Here is a 20559-nt window from a genome sequence, read left to right as displayed (position 1 = left end):
GACAGACCACACCCGCACCCTCAGCATCATCTTGGACAGCAAGCTATCTATGAAGAAACAGGTAAACTCAGTCTAATCTGCCTGGTTTCACACCCTATACATGCTCTGCAAGATCCTCAGTTGTCTCCCACTCAACATCAGAAGGACTATCACGCAGGCACTCGTAAACCAGCATGCCGGACTATGGGAATACACTCTATGTAGGAATCACCACATGCCTCCTAAAGAGACTTTAGACAAAACAAAACTCAGCATCAGGACTCATCTCCAACCTCCTGAGACAGACTCACATCACACCCCGCTACACTGGCTCTGAGTCCAGAAGAGATGCCAGTCCAAGATGTTGATCCACGCACACAGAGTCCTGCACAATGAAGGACAAGCATTTATCAACAAATGCATGACCTTCCATTAATTGACCAGCAACTAACAATTTGCCGACCTCTTCCTTGCAGACAACCCGTGGATTTGACGAAGTGACAGCGGAGGACGCTCCTTCTCAGACCTGGCCGCCTAAGCTTGGAATGACTTCCCCTGCACCTCAGGAGAGCCTCATCACTCTGGCAATTCAAGAAAGGACTCAAGACCTCACTGTTTGGTTGAACAGATCATCACAAATCAGGTAGCAACTCCTGCACCTTAAGACCCTCACAGGCGATCTGCTATGCTCTATAATTCCTTGATTGATTGCAGCACCCTCACTCTGCAATTGAGTGTGTGTTGCATCTGGCCTTCTCTAGAGGCTCACCCAAAATATTATGCCTTCACCCCTCCTGTTTTCTGAATTCGTTTTTGTTGGCATTATGACTCTCAGCACTATACCAGTTCTAACCTGTGCTAAAGTGCATGTGCTTTCCTATGTTAACATGGGAAAATTGGCCTACACCTGATTGACACATCTGATTTACTTGTAAGTCCCCAGTAAAGTGGTTCTACATGTGCTTGTGAATTAAATGCTATCTGTAAGCCTGCAGCACTAATTATGCCATTCACTAAAGTATGATTCAGGCCTGCCGTTGTGGCCTGTAGTGCAGTTTTAATCTGCCAATTCGACTTGGCAAAATAAGCCTTTTGTCAGGCCATCACCTCCCTTTTTGATACATACATATAAGTCACCCCTAAGGGAGGCCCAGAACAGCCTACAGGGCAGGATGCTTTGCATTTAAAAAGTAGAATATGTGTTTTTAAGTTTTACCTGTCCTGGCACTAAAAATTCCTAAAGTTGTTTTCCGCTACTGTGAGGATTACTTGTCCCATGGGATAACATTGGGTTACCTCATTACATTTAATAAGCAAAAACCTGATTGGGAGCAGGTGGAAATGTCATGTTTAGTCTCAAATAAATTGTAATGTAAAATCCTCTTTAATGGTAACGTTAGATTTTAAGTTGCAATTCTTAAAATGCCACTTCATAATAGTGTTTGAATATCGTGATTATATTGATTATAATTTGTTGAAGTGAGTGCATCCCAGCTGTACATACCTCGACTTTTAGAAAGTTGCCATTTTCTTGTCCTAACCATTTAGTGCCTGGAGCCTGTGTCCTCCTTCACATGACTGTGTATAGCTTGGCAGTTGGCCTTTGTGTATTCCTGCCAGACAGTGAGGCAAAGAGGGACTAGTTGTTGGGAGCTTAGTTGGAGTTGGAGCTATTTCCTGCCCCACTTACATTTCAAAGGGCTGCCTCCAGCACACACAAACAAAGGAACTTTATACCAGTCTTTCCCCCCTTCCCCCAGACAACTTGGAGTCTGGGCAGGGGAAGGAAAGTGTAGGGGTAGCCTAGAAATGTCCTCCACTTCAAAGCCTGCCATCATGTGCAAATATTAAACCCTTAAACCAACCTTTCAGTACACTCATGAACCTGACACAAGGACTATTTTGTACTTCATAGGACTGCCCCGCAGCTTGAGGCCTACAGTCTACCGCAGTGGACTGCCCTGCTGCAACCAGATGACTGCCTTACTTCTTGAGCATAGGACTACCAGAGTGACTCCAAGGTCTAGTTGTCTGGCCTCCTGAGGAAGCTACAGGGACATACCAAGATCCAGAGACCTTGAACCCTGCACCTGGCCTCTTTTGAGTGTGCCCTGATCTCCAAGTAGTACCCATTCAGTCCTGAGCACTTGGTTGTGGTGTTGAAGGTGCTGCTCTCAACTAACTCTAAAAGTTGGTACTTAATTTTCTTTGTAGCTTAATGTGGCATGAGAGCTGACAGAAGAGCAGTACCTACTTGCCTGCTGATCTGCTGGAAGTACATTGCCGGCGGTCTTGACTTAGAGGTACCACCCACCATGGTTTTCTCCGCAGCTGCAAAGCCTCTTCATTGAGACCTCCAAGCAATGGTATTCGGCCCTGTGGAGAGCTTGTTGGTTAAAGCCTGCAGCTTTGTCCCACTGGAGATTTTAGACTGCCGGAAAAGTGATAAAAATCGAGTACATAAATCTTCACCACAACTTCGTCCAAAGGCACCCTAACGATGACACCTCCTCCTTGTTCATTGCCGGCTGCCATGCACGGCTGAACCTTACATACTCTGGATTTTTTCTTTGAAAATTCTTATAATTCCAAAGGTAAACCAAGATCAGGCCTAATCCATCTTGTGTATCCAAAACACACTCAATTGTTGTTGGCCATAAGGTTTGACTTTGCCCAGTCTCGCGTGGCGTGATGCCTGCAGTTGGTGCTTTGACCTTATAGGCACTGGCTTTCACTAGAAACTTTAAAAATTCATAACTCTAGTTCTACTGATTGGATTTCATTTGTTAAGATGACACTTTATTGAGTAAATTGTACTGTATTAAAAAAATTATGTGGTATTTCTGGTGTTGTGTTTTCAGTATATAACTGTTTTTGTGCTGTACAAATCTTTACACTTTGCCTCTAAGTTAAGCCTGACTGCTTTTGTGCCAAGCTACCAGAGGGTTAAGCACAGGGTTATTTAGTGATTTTTGTGGAACACCCTCAAAATGATTGTGGCTGTTGTCTAAGTAAGGCTTTCACCGCCTCAACCAAAAATAGCAATTTCTTACACAACAGAAATACATCCTATGGTTTTCCCCACAGGTAATTGTATTACCATTAGGGCTCTATATTGTAGAATCATACAATAGTTAACCTTTTAAATGAAAAGATATCCAACAAGAGCTTCACTGATTCAATCCTGCTGGGCAAAGATTACTGTTCTAGTATCCCTTTAGGAACAGATACGATGATAACGCATGTTACTGGAGTGAATATCGTCTTCTGTCCTACTGAAGCTTAATCTATTTTAACAGCGTACCATCTGGTGTCATTCCAATAGATTCAGCTGTTTAGTCTGCTCCTTGTTTCCTGGAAATTTGCACCTGTTGGTGTCCTATTCAAATTTATAAGATTCCTATGATACCATCCTATCTGAGGAATATTGTCCTCCACACATCGTGGAGAGGGGTTAATAATTAGTCCTGGGGGAACTTTATTTACGCTGGAGTTATCGGAGTAATTTTGGTAATTACTGTGGGCATTACTTTTTTTGCCATACAATTACAAAAAATATGTGATTTTTCCCGATTGTATAATTTTGAGTAATGTGACACAAAAATCTTACCTCAGGAGTACAAGCACAATGAACTTAGAAAGTGCAAGGGGCTAATGCTCTTCATGTTCTGTTGCATTTAGTGCTATTTTCATAGAGCAAATACATCTTTGGGTCCTTTTTGAATTCAAGAGTGCAGTTTGTGCTACAAAAGTAGCACTAAATGCTGAGTTGCACCCCTCCTGTAATTCTGCCTAGAATTAATTAAAATGAATTCCTCCTTGGTGCCTAAGGATCTCAAGGACAAGTTCCGCACAAATTCACTGTGCAGCAAGCTCAGGCATTTTATAGAAATCGAACAGCATGGGTTAAAAATGTTGTGTCATAAGTGATTCCCCTTTAGATTGAACCACAGGTAGAGGCTCAATATTCGTTAAAATCAGAGGTAAAGTGTGATAGACGCATAATCCTTTATCAGTTGCAATATTATTAATTGAACTCAAAATTCACATGCATGTAATGTAAACCACCCTCTGTACAAGACTAATGATGAACTTAGGGCCCATAAATATGGCCAAATATTCTGTGTGCCAAACTGACTGTCTGCCCACTCGATTTAGGGTCAGACGGATCACCATGTTTCCAATGGCAGCACCCTCGCAGTGGAAACCCTACACCAATGGACAAACATAGTTGGGCCCTCTAGTCTAAGTACATGAGACCATCCATCCTACTCATTCTGATTTTTTTTCTTCCTGTTTGGGACCCCCAGGAAATGCCTGGAGGTTCCAAACTCAAATAAAAAAAAATTACCCCTGCACCATAGAAAAAAACTCCCAGGATGAGAGGGACATTAATACTCTGTTTTTCAAAAACAGCCTCCCACGTTGAGAGTTTGTTTTTGAAAATAAAGGCTTGCTGAGTGGTCACATGATGCAATGCAATTGCTCAGCACACTTTCAGCTGCACATAGCTCTCTGAAGGGCCCCCGTGGATCTCTGAAATGGCGGAAAGCAGTCCACCTAGGATAGCAGAGGTTATAACCTCCACCAAAGTGACAGACAGCTGGCTGCCTACCAATCTCTAAAGCATGCCCTTCAATAGTCATTTACTGGTCTATAGATAGAGTCTATCAGTAACAACAGATCCTGTACATTAAGCTTAGCATAGACAAAGCTACCCATTGGGCCAACCCAGGCCCTTGACACACAGACTTGAAAAGACTTTCTCAACAAAATCATCAATATTTTTCTTGTATGCAGAAGATTAGGAATGGCTTGATTGGGATTTTTGACACCTGCATGCAAATATGACCTTACCCCCATACTTCAATTTTTCATACTCATTCGGCGATAGGTGTGTTTCATGTAATAGAGCTATAACTGAGTTTTTGGAATCCAGGAGAGACAGCCCTTTTAAAGTTTGATATTGAGGGACAGTGTTGGGTGCTCTCTAGATAGCGACAGTAGTCTACTGAGAGAGCATGAGACAATTGAGAGAAGTAGAGGCAGAACTCTTAAGGTTAGTTTGATTGTGCCCCTGTGCTGCAGTTCTAACTCCAGCCATGCTGTGTATCAGCAGGGCTTCATATACATGAGTATATGAGCTGAGTCAACAGTGCTGCAGTCCTCAGGTCCACACAAGTGAAAAGCCATGGGAGGGCTGGAGATAATAACTATTTGCATGCTATTAGAATGTCAAAATGAGGGCAAATCAGGTAGATGTGGAGCACACCCACCCAGAAATTTCTTAGTTCATCACTGCCAAGAAATAGCCAGTCTCACAACTGTTGTCCAACTTAAATTTAATGTGCACTTTCGTGCTAGTTGTATGACTGTCACACATGGTTTGGCCCAGTGGCTGTCCTCTAAGACTATACATTTGAACATATGTTGTAATTACATGGGGACAATTAGTGATGCAATATAGTCTAACCCAAAAAAGCAAAACACACTCAACATGGCAAACATATTGGAAGTAATATCAGCAGCCTTTTCAATTATCACAATAAAGTTCAGGTATTCTCCCATCATTGCATCCCAGGGCCATTGCCCAGTGGGCAGAGCAATACATTGATGCATTACAGATAAAAACAACAAACATCGAGTTAACTTCACCACATTAAACACAAGGTTAAAACAATATCATCATAAGAACAAGATATTAAAAGGCAACTAATTAAATTAATTGCGGTACATATCAAAACATTAAGACAAATTGCTAAAAGACCACTACTACCCAGAATTCCATTATACATTTATTCAAATATAATTGTGAATTATTAAAGTGCATTAGTACAGTTTTCCTCGTATTCCCCTCCAGGATTTATTGCTCCCAGTTACTGTAGTGACCATGGTTTATTGATCTATATTCCCATTATTATATTCTATATAGTACCTATTGTCATCTTCTTTCTAGCATAAAAAACTGCCCATAGGAAAGATGACATACTGCAGCAGATCTCTCGAGCTGGCAACAACTGCAGGTACAAATACACAGGACGGCATTGTTTAAAACTTAAATGCCTTATAAATGGAAAAATATACCACTTTCTATATTTAGAGTACAACTTGCACAAAAGAACCACGTGCATAGTGTTCTGACGCAGCCTGCAATCACACGGACAATTTACCAGTTCTGTTGACTAATCATTCATTGTGGGAAAGGCACATAATCTGTGAAACATATCCAATCTTAGGCGTGTAAGCACAAACCTGTGCCGTGAGTTTAAAACTGTTGTAGGGTAAGGCAGCATATTAAAAGTGGTTAATGCCATTTGATTGTGTAAAACCGAAGATTTCAGAAGTTCAATGGTCAGACTAAGCTTTTCCAAATGAGCCACCACCTCTGTTTTCAGTGTCTTTCTGCTAATGGTAACTAATGTCTCTGGATTATCAAAATATTCTGGGTGAGCCATATCACCTAGGAACCGCTGAACATACATCAACCATGGAATAGACTTATCTTCACTTAATTTCAGCCATTTGGTGATTATCGCTTGGTTGAGATCTGTGTAGTCTGAAGTCCATATTTTGTGCCACAGCAGAATTGGTTCTAGCTTAATTAAATTATTAAGAAAGGGGGCGCCGAGTTCAGAGTGGTGTACATAAACTGAGGTGCTTTCAGGAGTTGCTAAACAATATCTAAAAAATATATTTTCTGTTACGTCACTGAACATTTCTTGTACCCCCATATGCCCGCACCGTAAAGTGCTATACTAGTACATTTGATTTTATATATTTTCATCAACAATTCTGGGGGGTTTGTACCAATGTCTACTTGCAAAGCCTCTAACGGCCCACCAGGCACTACTAAACAGGGTATCTTTATTCTCAATTGCGTTGTTCCATGCACTGTATTTGTCAAATAGGACTCCGAGGTAAGAGAAAGTGTTGGTAAAACTGATCTTTGTTCTATTTATTGCTACGTTTCTACATTTCACGTTGTTTCTTCCACACTTCATAATGAAGGTTTTCGATTGATTGACTTGGAGTCCCAGGTTACTATATATTTGACAAAGTTAGTAAGGAGCGACTGTAGGGCCAATGGGGTATGTGCCATTAAAACTGCGTCGTCAGCGTAGAGGAGGGCCGGGACAGGGCATGTGCCTATTCATGGAAGATCTTTAGTGGTAGCCACAAGCTCCTCCCCCATACTGTTTATATAAAGTGAGAACAGGAAGGGGGCCAAGACACACTCCTGTCTCACCCCTCTCTTCACGTCGAAGGCCCTAGTACATTCTCTTCCAGCCCCGTACCTTACCCTGGCTCTGCATCCTGTATATAGATCCCTCTACCCCCATTTCTTTTCAGCTTTTCCCACAACCTAGGATGTATTACACAATTGAATGCCGATGTAAGATCGACGAAAGCTAGGTACAGAGTCCTCTTCTTTATTCTTACATATTTCCCAATGAGCATATTTAGGTTGAGACTCTGCTCAATTGTCCCAACCCCAGATCTAAATCCATATTGCAGATCTGTTAGTTTCCCATTACGTTCCGTCCAGTACTGTAATCGCTCAAGGATTATACGTCCTGCTATTTTTGCTAGGGAGTCAATCAGGGAGATCGGCGTATAAAATGCTGGATCTAGGCGATACCCTTTTTTGTATATCAGTACCATAATTGACTCTCCCCATGACGGGAGGAAGTCCACTAACAACAAGCCCTCAATACATGGGTCAGCAAGGGTCCCCATAGATTCATATTATCCTTATAGAGTTCAACCGGGATTTAATCTGGCCCTGGTGCTTTCCTGTTCTTACTAGATTGAATCGCTTTGTTGACTTGCTCTTGAGAGAATGGGAAAATGGAGGAGGTTTGGGACAGGATTTCATTTTCTTTTAACACTAGCCCCTGGCTATGTGGCTTTGTCTTATCGGGTGCAGAGTAAATTCTGACAAAATAATCCATTCTTCGTCCGAGATACCGGTCTCGATTTTAGGGGACACCTCTTTGCTCCATGGTGAAGAATTAATTATCTTCCAAAACATTCTCCCATCATTACTCGCAGTCGCCTCCTGTATAGACTCTCAGGCTGACTCTCTTAAATATAGTTTTCTCCTCTTCACTGCCTTTTTATATTGTAATCTGCACTACTGAACTTCTTTATTGCACCTAGGTATTTTATGTAATGCCTCCTTCAAGTTTTTATGGGCTTTGGTGCATACTGTGTCAAACCACCCTATTTCGTCTTCCCATTGGGGACAAAAAGTCACTCTTTTAAGTCCTTTGTAATCGCCACGAATGCCCCAATAATATCCTTTGGGGGAGTGTTTTCATTTAAGCAGTAGTCAAAATCATCTTTTTTTTAAATTATTAACTGTTTTAGGAAATCCTCTGAGATGATCAGTGTCCAGCGCAAGGTGTATCCATTGCATCTTACCAATTCGATCCCGTCTACCTGAGGTATTACATTATTATTAGTTTGTTTAAAAATTGTGCAATTTCTAATTGAAGGCTCAGTGGGAAGTGATCGCTTAGTGCAATCTTTTGTATAGTGAAGTTAAAGATTGAACCTGCAGAGTGGTTTGACAATAAAACATGGTCGATGATTCTATTATTAGTCAACCCTTTAAAAGTTTTCTTTCGGTGCGCATAAGGTGTTGAAATTTCATTAGCGAGTGATAAATCGAATTTAAATATTAATTTGTTTAATTTATTATCATATATGCTATGTAGAAAGTGTCAGTGGTCTATATCTTTCTTATTTGTCATTCCGCAGATTTTCCCTGACTGCACATTGCACTGACGTTTGTTAAAATCTCTCCCATAGGACTGTAAAAAATGTATTTCTGCCCTCAATAGTGCACTCTGGATCCTTATTTAGTTCCTGTAGCCTTTCAGTTAGTACTCTCAAAGTGGCATGTGGCATACAAATTAGTTATTACTAAGCTAGCATACCCTTTTGCACTACACACCATAACATGATAGAATGGGTTATTTGTCATAAAATCAATATTAGTAAATTGTTGGGTGTTCGCTATATAGGTACACAGACTCCCCCTTTGCCCTTCCATGAAGTGAAGGTAATGCTTTAGTAAAGTAGGACCTAAACCCATTTATATGGATAACCTCAGTAAGCCATGTCTCTTGCAGACATATGATTTGGTATTTCCTTATAAAATCTAACCATTCTGTGGATTGTATTTTACCACGTAGTACCCTCACATTTCAGAACGTACATCCAAAGTACTTGGGTATGGGTTGAGCTAAATTCTCCACATGGGTATCTGTCACGGGAATTTGTGCATTATGGTTAGTAAATTGGGGAGCTGTTTGTTCCCTCAGTACATTATCTTCATGTGATATCAAAGGTTTCATAACAATAACTGTATCCGCTACACAAGGCTTATTTGTAATTTGTCATCCCCTATTGAATTAACCTCTTCATTAAGTCAATCAAGGCCATCTAGCGTAGTTAAACTTTGAAACCTATTCTGAGTCAGGATTGTAAAGTCTAGAAATCTTGATCTCTGTTCATACCTTGGCTGTAGTCGCCGAGTATATCTTTGGATTAGGGGCTGATAGAAGTAGCCAAGAGGGCATAATAATATGCCATTTCCATAAATGCTAGCGGCCCGATCCTATTTAATATCGCTTCTACCAGCTGAGGACATCTAAAATGTACTACCACTCAGTCACCACTCTGTGTTTTATTCCCTCTCCCTACCCACTTACCTCTCTTGACCACCTTAAAGTGTCTAAATAGCTGGTCGGTTAAGCCTGTTCTCACCCCTAGCCAATTTAGAGCCTTGTTTCTCAGTGAGACCCAGTTCTCATTATCATTAATGGGGAAAGAGGGTACATTTGTCAAAACTACCACATTAGGAGCAGCTGCCGGTGGAAGGTCCAAACCTTCAGTTATAATTTCCATTGGTTCTTCGACTTGGTTGTTAGCTGCTGGTATTACTCGAGTGCTTCCATTCTCACTTCCCTTCTCATTCCTATTCCTGTCCCCGCCACCTGGCCTTAACCCAGGCCCCTCTCCCCCTCTTATATTTTTCATGCCTTCATCATTGTAGGGATGCGTGGTGATACCTCTTATTGAACTATCCTTAGTTGTATGATTGCTGGTAGATTCAATTAGTACTGCGGAAAGTGGGGGAATCTTCTTTATCTGGGTCCTTGTGCCTTTGTCCTGCAGAAAAAAATGGCAAAAGTTCCAAACAGGAATTAGTTCTACCTTCGACTTTAGTTACCATAGCTTGAATTGTCCCCATGGTTTCTTTCACATACTGATCAAGATTTTGGAAAGCCTCTGTTAGGGCATCTGATTTTTGAATATTTATCTTGATTTTTGGGGGCTGAAAGAGTAGTCAATGCAGTTACCTCAGTGTGGCCCAGCCTCTGGATGGGAGAACTACCCTTGCTGTTCCTAGTCAAGTCTCTTCTAAGTGGGGCTGGTCAGTTCTGGAGACGGGCTTCTTTTTCACCTGTTTTAGAAGGGGGCGTTAGATTTAGTTGGAGATATACTGTCATCTATATATTGTACACAGCCATCTTCCCTATTAACCACTTCCCCTTCGTTCCCCCTGATACTTTCTTTACTTGTTGTTTTGCCTCCAGTGCTATCCATAATGTTAGCATGATCCCCCTCCGTAGAATTATTAATCTTGGTGTGTACTTTACTCTCAATCTCCCTTCTAGATTTAGTCTCTAGGATAGCGCTACCACTAGTCTCATGCTTGTTAATAGGGGGCCGGATTTTAGTAATGGCGGCTGTTTCACTTCCCCCTCCGGATGACAGAGATTCTTCAACCGTCAAGATCTGCTTTTCTATAATTCCCATTGCCCCAGTAGTATGTTTTAATAATGATACTTGTGTTTTGTCTGGGGATGGGGCTTTTCTACCCGTGGCTAGGTGCTTTTGTTTACCCATGTTAGCGATAAGCGTCTCTAATATCTCTGTTATATAGTAATCTTACAAGAGGGGACAAGGCAGGACAAGGGGGGTGGAGCTCGTTAGTGATCAACACCTTTGAATGGGTGGAGGAACTGATCAGGAGTATCACGCTTGTCACAATGTAGCACAATGTAGCTCAAATGATCACAACGTTTGCCCTCCAACCCTGCTTCTTAAGTGTTATTCACCTGGGAGTAGCTGTATTTCATCCAATTGCCCTCTCCTACCCACACAATGACGAAGTAAGAAGAAAACAGTCACATTTGCCTATTAATGTTTATCGCACTCTTTAGGCCCATGGAAGTGATAAACAGGTTAATAAAACAAGCCACTTGAGGCACTTGAGACAAATATAATGGAAGCCTGGGGAAGTAAGGTTGAGTCGGGTACCTTAGACTGTTAAGTTCCAATGACTCGTCTGGCTTTACTGACCGAATGCAACATTGCTACTTCCCATGTAAGGCTGCCTCCAGTGCGCTATGGGTTCCGGTGCTTAGTTAGTCAGCAAAGACTCTTTAATCCTCAATAGCAGATGAAATGGGGAATCCTTCGAAGTCAGCCGCAGGTGACTGAATCGCGATTTCAAGAGGGGTGGCCCCTCCCTGCCTCCCCCTATCAGCCTCTCCCACTTTTAAGCACCTCCTGGCACTTATTGATGGTGTAAGCGGCTCCTGCCACATTGGTGTGTGGGGTTTGCAGTCCCCCTGCCATTCACAGTAATTAGTCAAAGGCTGCTGGCGTTTCCAAAATCAATTACGGGCTCCCTCAGTCATTTTTCAAGGGACTTGCCCGTGTTAGTTGGCCGAGATTTAAATTTGCACCTTTCAATGTCTGTCCTTTGACAAATGGCTTTTCCAACCTAATCCCATCATTCTATGGAAAGGCAATAGACTGTGTGGCTGGAGAACGTTAGGTGACAGACACATCAATTGCAGATAATCGAATGCTATCTAGTGCATTAGGGTCATTAGCCTCCCGGATTGGCCATCGCTGATGAGTATTAATGCTTGGTCAAGTAAGGCAAAATTAATGTACTATTTTTTCAGGTGAGGTGTGAAAACATGGAAACTTTTCTACTTGGCAGTGATATCAGAAGATGTAAAGGTTTTGTGCATACCATGGAGGCAGGAATCGTGTTTCTTCAATGTAGGAAGGAGCTGTCTAGTATGCTGGTATCTTATATTTTTTATTCATGTATTTATTTGTTTTATTAAGCATGCATTTACCCGAGGGTGTACTTGCATACTCATTGGCTCCTGAATAAGTTGTATCCTCTTTGTAAGGTAATCCGGAAGTCCAACATAGAAAGCATTGTCATTGTCCAGTCTGTTTAACATCAGGGTTCGCACCAACACAACTGTCAATAATGTGGAGGAATAAAAGGGAGGATCTTCAGAATGTAGACATTAACTTATCAATCTGATACACAAATGAGAATTTGCTATCAAGTAGCACACCCAGATTGTGGACAGTGGATGCTGGTTCTGGATATTTATCTTGAGAATTGAGGCCACCACATAGAGGACCAGATCGAGAAATTACCAAATATCAAAACTTCAGTTTTATCTGAATTTAGCTTGAGAGAATTGGCATTCATCCAGCTAGCAAACTTGACCAAACAGCCTTTGCACTTCTCCTGGAGTTGGGAAATGTTGCTCTCCATGCGGATGATTATTTGGGTATCATCCGCAAAGCCATAAAACTGAAAGCAAAAAGAGGCAATTAAATCTGCCAGCCGACCGATATATATGTTGAATAGAGTGGGACTGTGAGCAGACTCCTGAGAAATACCACAGGCAATATCTTAACATTTGAGCAAAAAGGTGCCATCTGGACTGCCTGAGTTCTATTTTCAAAAAAGGATTCAATTCATCTGAGTGGCTTGTACCTCAGGCCAATAGCAGATAACCTTTTCAGTAAAATAACATGAGAAACTGTATTGAAGGTGGCTGTCAAAGAGAGGATGAGTGCCGTAGAAGTTCCTCCATCCAAGATCATACGGATGTCATTAGTAGCTGCTGTAGGTATGGTTTCAGTGTTAATGTAGGGCCTGAATCCCGATTGGTGCTAATTAAATACATAATTTTCATCGCTGTAAGAAGCTAGCTCTATATTTACCCAGTTCTCCTGGATGTTTGCAAACAATGGAAGAAGAGAAATAGGTTAACAATAGAGACATACTAGGCTGTAGAGTCTCCTTTTTTAAGAGCAGAGTAGCTACTGCTGATTTACAAAAATCAGGTAACACACCCCTCTCTAAGGTGTCATTACACATAATAGTTATCAAAGGAGAGGACCTAGCTCTTTAAAATTCCTAATAGAACAAGGGTCAAAAGGAGAGCCCGACTTGATTATAGAAATTTAAGAAATCACCTCCTCCTCTGTGATAAGTCTAAAATCTGACCAACAATTAAACTCTTGAGCACTTTGATTCAGTATATCTTTAGATTGCATTGTCGGGGTGAATGATGATAAAATGAAAGACATTTAATTCTTTAAGAAAGCTGCCAGTTCTGAGCAAAGCATTTGCGTTTGTGGAGCCCTGGGTAGATGCTGTATAATTTTTACCAGACAGTTGTAGACCACAAAACATTCTCTAGTAGGGTAATTTTGTAATGATAATAGCTACACCAAGAGGCTTTCATAAACCCTTCATATATCCAAAAAAGCATGCCATGTTGTTCAAAGCTCTGTATTTTTCCCCGGGATACCTTGCCCTCTCTGGAACTCCAGACATGGTCTAAAAGGCAACTCTTCGAACTCAGGGGTTAAGGTTTTCCGAAAGCACAAATCTTTTCCATCAATTTTCGTAGCTATCCTTGAGAGCTACAATCATATTCCCTTTCAGTTAATGTAGCAAGTTTAGTTACTGCAAATGCCAGTCCGCTCTAGGTCTCTATGACCCTGTTGTAGATAACAGCAGTCTCAATTCCAATTAACTGGATTCTGTTTGCGGTCTCCTGTATGCTTGAATCCAGAGAACCAGTTGAACATTTGATCTCTGTCAATTTCGTCATCGGAGGTTCAAGAGTATTCTCTAGCCTTTTAGGTTGTTCATGTCATATGTCAGTTTCTGCTGCTTGTTGATGACTACTTCTGAGATCTAAAGCTGGTGTGCCTGCTTCTGTCTAAACAAAACATGGAAAGCCAAAAGGCAGTCATTCGGTGTGTTACTTCAATCTGTCCCACTCTGGTGAACCACCATCTTACATGCCAACATTTTAGAAGAGAAAAGTGGGAGATAAAAAAATGTATTGAGAGAATGTATCTTCCCTATTAAATTCGATTGACACAGGTGCAATTTCAGGTGGAAGACAGCCAAAAACAATATATTTTTTACCTCAAAAACTGGGAGTCACCTGCATGAATTGGATCTAGTGGCATGTATGCACCGCCGTATGTGTCTATAAAAGCAGAATAATAAACACCAGGGATCTAAAAGACCATAGGATGGGGTTAGATACACATGGCAAAGGAACAACTAAGTGCAAGTGGTGGGTCTCCACAGGACAGCCTGTTCGACCTGTCAGTCTTATGGTGGTCTTTCCCCAAACCTTTTTTTTTCACCTCTTCTATTTTTGCTGATCTTGTTTTTGTTGGCCTTAAAAATCAGTGAACTCTACCACTGCTAAACAGTGCTAAAATGCTTGGTCTTTTCTGCTTTACACATGGTAAGATTGGTGTATACCCAATTGGCATATTTAATTTACTTACAAGTCCCTGTTAAAGTGGCATTGCATGTGCCCAGGGCCTGTAAATTGAATCCTACTAGTGTGCCTGCAGCACTTATTGTGCCACCAACGTAGGTAGTCCATTTAAACATGTCTCAGGCCTGCCATGTGTGTGTCATTGCCTGTGTGTGCATTTTTAAACTGCCATTTTGACCTGGAAAAATAAACCTTTTGCCAAGCCAAAAGTTTATTTTTTAATACATATATGCCACCCCTAGTGAAGGCTAGCACAGAGGGCAGTGTGCAGTGTATTTAAAAAGTTGAACGTGTACTTTTAAGTTTCACATGTTCTGGTAGTGAAAAGTTCCTAACTTCGATTTTCATTACTGCAAGGCCTAACTCTCCCATAGGATAACATTGGATTACCTTATTACATTTTATAAGTAATAATTTTCAATTCGGAGCAGGTGGACATGTCAAGTTTGGAGTGTAAAGAATTATAAATATACGCCCTCTTTGCTGTTTAAATCAGATTTCTCATCACAATTCTAAAAATGACACTTTTAGAAAGTTGGTATTTATTTTGCCCTAACCATTTGGTTGCTGCAGTTTGTCTCTGGGTCACATGACTAGGAATAACTGGCAGCTGGTCTTCATGCATTGCTCCTATACAGTGAGCCAAAGGGAGGCTGTCAGGAATTCCCATCACACAAATCATTGTTTATCCTGCATTATTTGCAAACACCCGTATGGTGGAAAACTTAATCATATTGCAATACTCCAACAAGAATTGCCTTAATTGAAACTTGTGTCTTTTGTTATGTTTCTGTTTTCTATTTGTATTGGCCAATGCTTATTGTCTATAGGAATCCTTTGGCAATGTTTGTTGAAGTGTATGTATCAATGCTTATTGTGTATTATTACCCAGTGACACCTGTATTAAAATGAGGGCTGCTCTTGGCAGTTGAGAACATGAGCACACACCCGGACAACTGTATTAAAATGAGGGCTGCTCCTGGCAGTTGAGAACATGAGCACACGCCCGGCGACGCCCAAGATCCTGACTATAAATAGCCCTGGGTTTCTGTCACTAGTTGCTTGGCTTTCTGTTTTCCCATCAAAGAAGGATTTCTCTCTGCGCGTCGTCAAGGAGAGCATCATCAAAGATTAGAGCCTCGCCGTCTCAACATCATGTGACCACGTCTTCAGGAAAAGCTCTCCGTCTTCGAGCCGGCTCAGACAGAGTGTAGGACCTTTCAGAAAACCAGATCACGTGTGCAGGGCAAAAAGGACATCGCGTGAAAGAGCTGTTCTTGTCATGCAAATTCATATGGTTTATTTGTCATGTTTGAAAGAACTTGAAAAGCTTATGTGTTTTAACTCATAGATCTTTGGGTAATTTGTCACTAGTTGATTTGTTTGTTCGAAATAACAAAAATTATTATGATGCTGATATTTTTAGCAGGTACTTGTTGTTCGCGCTTTGAGGAGCAAAAATGTAATCAGTATTCCTGGAACTTTTTAAACACCAACAAGTTGTGTGCATGCTTATTTGGCAGCGTGTGGCCCATGCGATCTTGTGTAGTGAGAATTGTTTTATATTTTGACGCATATCATGTTGGGTGCTAATGGGCCCTATTGAGAGCATTTAAAAGCGCATCAGACTTTATTTGAATTTTGATTTTCCCAGAGTTTGGGGACCTTAAGCACAGTTGAGCAAGGTGTTATGTGGTTGTTTTTGAAGACACATTGTAACGCACAAGAAGGTGAGATTATAATGTTTTGAGGTAACAAATATTCTAAGTGAATTTGGATAAAACAGAATACAAGGTCTAATACAATCCTTGTTTATGTTTATAGAAAAACTAAAGTTCCATGCCTTTAATTTTTATGAGAGACAACTTATGCCAAGTAACCGGACACCAAGAAAAGGTAATTTGAATGTAAAAATATAATGGTGTAGTATTGCTTTTAACTCTGGGTAGTGAGGATTTTCAATGCTTATGTATATATATTCTTTGTATGATTTAGGATACACATAGGTGATTTGCCATGTCAACTTTACAGAACCTGGCTGGTCCAGACAGTACACCCACTTCTTGGTGAAGCGCAAAACGCAGCAGTCTCTTTTCTTCTTTGTCTATCCTCCCAAACCCCCTTCCCTCTTTGGGCACCTGCCAAGGCTTCTGTTTTGGTCAGCAGCTCTTAGAGGTGTTCAGGGAGGGTTGTGGAACAAGCATCGTTCCTGCAGACGGACCTGGTTTTCAGTTAAGTGGCTGGACTCACATTTAACAGAGGCTAGCTGGACCACTCTGACTTAACGGGTGAGTTGTCATCTGTCATACTTGTACATCATGAACGCTTTGCCTGAGCATTCACACAAAGGGTATGACACTAGCCGTTTGTGTCCCCAGACAAATTGGGGCCAGGGCAAAGAGGAAGGGGGTGTCTGATACTTCAATGCGGTAGGGGCCTCAAGAAACTTCTCTTACTTCAAAGTGGGCACCAGGTATCAATATTGGATTTCAGACCGCCAACTCTTCAGTACACATTTGGTCCTGTGGAAGACTCAGAAGAAGGACTGCTGGTCTGCTTTGCTGCAAGGACTACCACTTTGCTAAGTTGCTTTTCTGCCCTTCCTGCTTGAATGAGATGCACTGTACCTGCATCTTGAACCCAGGACCACAAGAGTGACTCCAGGTGTTAGTAAGCTGGCCTCCTGATCAGAAACCTTAGAGACAGAACAGGCTTCCTCCATCTTGAACCCAGCACTGTACCCTGCCAGCTGTGAGTACTGTCCTCCCACATGGTACTGGCCCAGTCCTGGACCCTTGGAAGTGGGCCTTAAAGTCCTCTGCCAGCATCAATTGTGGTCCCAGGAGAACTGATGCACCGCCTCCCAGAAATTCCGAGTCAGAGCCTCTGCACGATGCATCGCTTCACCAAACTCCGAATCTGGACCACAGTGTAACGCATCCATGGTGCAGGACTTTGCATCGCTACCCGCAGCCCCTAGGAACTGCAGCTGTGCAGCACATATTCAATTCAGGCCTTCACATTCTAAGTCTCTCATCAATTGCATCCTTGATGATGTTGCCAGACTCCTTATCGCAAGCCCCTCACCTTTCTCACAACCAGCCAGTGTGCAATGCATCTCTATGCAAGACAATGCATCAAAATCCCCTCGTCAATGGCATATGTGATAATGTCGCAGGACCTCACATCACAGCCTCTCAGCTCCTAGAAACACCTCTGTACGACACATCTGTCTGCAACCAGGATTTAAGGTACTTTGCTTAATGGGCCTAACTGGGTCCATGTAGTCGGCCCGCATTCCATTATGGTAGGCCTGAACTTGTGACTTTGTCCTGGTCCGGTACAACCAGATTTCCACAGCTGGCGCTTTGCACTTTTTGGCTTTATTTTCATTATAATCCATAAATGCATATCTCCGATTCTACTGATTGCAATTTTGTTATTTTGGTCTAAAATTATTTATTAAACATTAATTTTGGGTTTGCCTGGGACTTCATTCCGGCAAGGTTGCGATTTCTGCTTGAGTAGGGCTTCACCCCCCTCAACCAGTGTCCCAATTTCTTACACAGCCTCTTACTATGTGGTAAAACAAGGCAGATATAAGGCTCAGCCACAGCATAATAAAGTGCCCATTTCAAATGAGCACTGGTGGGAGAATTCATTGCACAACCTCATGGACTGGTCAAGCTCCTTGGAGCAATCAATATGCATGGTAATGGCATGACTTGACTGCAGGTGCATGTTATTAATAGTTTCCCTTCTATGTCTATTTTTTCTGCTCACTGCACCATGCAAATGTGTCTACCTATTTACAGACTCTGGTCCAGCCCTCAAATCTTTTGGTATCCAACAGGGGCTACAATAGCCCCACACAAAGCATCAACAGTCTTCACAGGCAAGAGGGGGAGAGAGGTGATTGCACACACCTTTCTCCTCCAATGCCCTTGGTGCAGGGTCTGGACATCAGTGATCTCTATTCTATCATTCCAAAAGGCCCTTCCACTGGAACTAGTTCTCCACACTGCTGCAGCATGGGCTGAGGTTGTATTAATCACATTGATGCCAATGTTTTTAAAGAGATACACTTGCATACAGGAGTGAAATTGCATCACTATTAACAAACTGGGCTGTCATGAACTCTCCATCAACCCCGACTCAGAAATACGTGGTCAGGCAGGCTCTGCAACATAGGCCTTGAGTTACTGATTGACACTTCACAGGTGGGTTAGCACTTAGACATATGCTCAAACAAGAAACTCAGGTCCATCCCCCAAATACGCGCAGCAACACCACAATGGTGTAGTGGGATTGGCCCGAATAAAGCACACATGCCAGAGGGGTGTGTGCATTCCCAAACATCATAAAGTCAAATGTCACAAAAACGTAGGAACACATAGCCAATCAGGACACTGCACCACACAGTACATGCAGTGATCATGTGCCACTCATGTCGGACATCTGGATGCGTTAACCACTGACCCCCATTGTGTCCACGCAAGGTTGAGGCCCACCTTATTTATCACTCCACAGACAAGGCCTGCATTCTTTTACCAAAAAGGATAATCTGAAGAACTTTGTGACACCCAGCATCTGTATAAAGTCTTGTTCATATTGATTTTACTTTGAGACAGTCCTCAGGCCCATTTTTGTAACAGTGCTCCCAAATAAAGTGTTTAATTAAACATGCTGTTCCTGTTTTGCCAAATGCCTCTTGTCTTTTGTTTTTTCAAGGTAATTTCATATTCGAGCAACAACTGAATGGTGGTGCAGGTACTGCCAGCAAGGGGTCCTCAGCAGCACACAAAGGACAATTATTAGGGTTAAATGGTCTCCGATACCCATGGCCACAGGCCTCACTGATGAGAGCTGAGACCACTTGCACTGCTCAGGTCAATGGAAATGGAGGGTGGGTATACAGCAAAGGTCGCCAAGGCTTTGACTCATCCTTCACGCAGGATTTGAAATCACACCAACATCAGGGGTAAATTGCTATCACAGAGTCAAGCCATGGGAGGGCTGGACTGTTTGGAGGTCTAAATAGCTGACATCTTGCTGCTCGGCTTTAGACTCTGCCTCCTACTTAATACCCTATTATGTGTGTGCATATTGATATGAATAATTTTTTATCGCTGATTGCATTGTGGTCATCATATGAAAAAGCCTGACATCTGGTGATTGTGTACGTTCTAATGATTTGCAGTAGACGTTTATTTGGATATCATGGTTTTATGGGTTAGAATCTGCTGGTGTACAAGCTGTTAAACTGCATGAGACCTACAGGTATTTTGCAGCTGTGGTGTTTTCTGCATAGTTATTGATTTGTTTCTTTGCCACATCTGTTACATAATCTGCAGATTTTCTTGCCATATTTAGGCAATGCTGCCAGATATATGGGTCTTCTCCTGTCCAATAACTTTAATGGCCCTTGGAGTAATGTGTATTTGGTTAGTGACCTCTCTGACCTTTCTTCAGTGTGCATCTCCTATAGTTTGTGAAGTCCCTTAGAGTGTGTTACCATTGGGTTTTCCACTTGCTCATTTGCATATGGTTGTAATTTTGTGCTTAGCATTAAGATTTGTGTTCATTAAAGTACTGTCCTTTGGAAAGATAAAACACAGTACAGGCACAAGAAGGGAGAATCCTCGCCCATGGACAGTCATGGATTTCTCATTGTGATGTTCAGCAACATAACATTACTTGCACAGAAAAAAAGAAGCAAACAGTGGTTTTATACTTTGACCTCTCATCTGATAGTAACCTGACTACCCCATTGTATGGCCTTTACAGCCTTGTAAATGGTTACAGAGGAAGAGGTATGTGGCTCATTTTAACAATAAATGCAGTGCACTGTTCGGCACAGAGCAAAGGTTTTTAGCATTAGTTCCAATTCCTTATACATTGCACTCATTTAGTGTGGCAGCACCTGCCT

At 41.9% G+C, this 20559-nt stretch overlaps 1 protein-coding gene across 1 annotated transcript in view; it reads right to left on the bottom strand.

The window, feature by feature from the left end:
- Positions 1-254: 254 nt before the first annotated feature.
- Positions 255-20559, bottom strand: part of LOC146782699 (vomeronasal type-2 receptor 1-like) — a 152451-nt gene continuing 132146 nt past the window's right edge. The window contains exons 9-12 of the mRNA XM_085637190.1: positions 12466-12625; positions 12150-12280; positions 9699-10158; positions 255-364 (exon numbers count right to left, since the gene is read on the bottom strand). Coding sequence (XP_085493316.1) covers positions 255-364; positions 9699-10158; positions 12150-12280; positions 12466-12625 — 861 coding nt within the window. The remainder of the gene's footprint in view (positions 365-9698; positions 10159-12149; positions 12281-12465; positions 12626-20559) is intronic.

This window comes from Triturus cristatus, chromosome 12 (assembly GCF_964204655.1).
Source record: "Triturus cristatus chromosome 12, aTriCri1.1, whole genome shotgun sequence".
NCBI classification, from domain to species: Eukaryota; Metazoa; Chordata; class Amphibia; order Caudata; family Salamandridae; genus Triturus; species Triturus cristatus.
Note: the sequence above shows the minus strand (reverse complement) of the source record. Positions and strands in the feature narration are given on the sequence as shown.